Here is a 1,981-nt window from a genome sequence, read left to right as displayed (position 1 = left end):
AAGCATGTCTATATATAAACAAATTCATGTATGTCTGAAAGTATCTATGACAAGAAATGTATGTATGTATGTATGTAAATTTGATTAAAGTGTATGTGTATATGTGTGTCATGGTCCGGTATGTCATAAAAATGTCACAGAATAGTAGGGCATAAAAAATGTCATAAAAACGTCAGTGTGTGTTCTCGTCAGTGAGATACTGGTCCCAGTTAAAACAATGGTTTCATCAGCTCTTATTGTGACTCACCTCAGAGAACTCAAACGCTGCTTTATCCACAAACTCTTTCTCAGACCAGACTCTGGACCTTGGACCGATCTCCCTGTAAGTGAATGAGAACACAGATACTTCGTTTTATTACCTGCTGCAGGTAACACGATGACATCAGTGAACATATGAGCGAGAGCGTACCTGCTCTCCAGAGCTCCGACCACGATGGCTATCAGGTAGGAAGGCATGGGCACCTGAGAACAGAGGTCAAAGGTCAGAGGTGTGAACTTTAAACATAGACATGAATTGAAGCTGGTGATCTGGACATAAAAACCACTTTGGATTCATGTAACAGTTCAACTTGAGCTGAAATGATTAATCGAAAAGTTGATGAGTTGATCAACAGAAAATGAATCTTATTTATCTCGATATTTTGATAATCAATAATGATTGGAGTCTTGGATTAATGTATTTTCTTTGTCTAATGTCACAATACACTGACCATTGTTGTGTTTTTGACTGTTAGTCATTTCAGCAAAAACAGATTAGGTGAGAAAATGGGATTATATAGTATTATAATTAACATATCTACTAAATATATTTACTAAATATATTTACTATAAAATAATAATCTATACATTACAATATATTTACTAAACTTAATATATAGGTGGTAAAAAATAGGCTTCAGGAGACAGGAGATACTGACCGGCTGTCTGAATCTGTAGATGATGCAGTTGTTGTCCTGAGGATCGACTTCCTGTCCGTCTCTCACTGCACTCATTACAGCCACCAGATCCTTAGGTACAGACACCTGAAGAGGAGACAGGTAAAGACACCTGAGAAACAGGTACAGATACTTGAAGAGGCGATAGGACAGTGGCACCTGTGGAACAGGGGGTGAGTGTCTGCAGACACATGGTGTCTTACCTGAGCGTAGTAGGTGTGTTTGACAGACGGACTGTCCTGACAGGGGACCATACTCCTGCAGTGATGAGCCTGTTAGACAAAACACAGGACGACAGTGACTGACGGAGAAGAAGCTCGTAGAACATCAGGCATGTTTAAACAATGTCCACTAACGAGACGTTTCAGTCCGAAATATAATAAAAAAGTAAACAAAGTTGTGACAGATGGAGAATTAAAGTCTGAAGAAACAGAAACCAGGAGCTGCACTGATATACAGACTACAGACTGACTGTCAGTGATATACAGACTGACTGTCAGTGATATACTGTCATTGATATACTGACTGTCACTGATATACTGACTGTTACTGATATACAGACTGTCACTGACATACAGACTGACTGTCACTGATATACTGTCATTGATATACAGACTGTCACTGACATACAGACTGACTGTCAGTGATATACTGTCACTGATATACTGACTGTCACTGACATACAGACTGACTGTCACTGACATACAGACTGACTGTCACTGATATACAGACTGTCACTGACATACAGACTGACTGTCACTGATATACTGTCATTGATATACAGACTGTCACTGACATACAGACTGACTGTCAGTGATATACAGACTGTCACTGATATACTGACTGTCACTGACATACAGACAGACTGTCACTGATATACAGACTGACTGTCACTGACAAACAGACTGTCACTGATATAAGGACAGACTGTCACTGATATACAGACTGTCACTGATATACAGACTGTCACTGATATAAGGACTGACTGTCACTGACATACAGACTGTCACTGACATACAGACTGACTGTCACTGATATACAGACTG

At 39.5% G+C, this 1,981-nt stretch overlaps 1 protein-coding gene across 1 annotated transcript; it reads right to left on the bottom strand.

Annotated features, from left to right (window-relative positions):
- Positions 1 to 247: 247 nt before the first annotated feature.
- LOC111651801 (leukotriene A-4 hydrolase-like) lies at positions 248 to 1,241 on the bottom strand (the record flags this gene model as incomplete). Its single annotated transcript, XM_023401884.2, has 4 exons — positions 1,139 to 1,241; positions 918 to 1,022; positions 410 to 462; positions 248 to 320 (listed from the first exon to the last, which is right to left on the bottom strand). Coding segments are annotated over exons 1-4 (282 nt in total), but the record flags the coding sequence as incomplete, so codon positions are not given.
- Positions 1,242 to 1,981: the final 740 nt, after the last annotated feature.

The sequence above is a fragment of the Seriola lalandi genome, unplaced genomic scaffold (genome assembly GCF_002814215.2).
Source record: "Seriola lalandi dorsalis isolate HSWRI2012SDOR001 ecotype SW California unplaced genomic scaffold, Sedor1 jcf7180001957311, whole genome shotgun sequence".
NCBI classification, from domain to species: Eukaryota; Metazoa; Chordata; class Actinopteri; order Carangiformes; family Carangidae; genus Seriola; species Seriola lalandi.
This window is presented reverse-complemented; position numbering and strand designations above follow the sequence as displayed.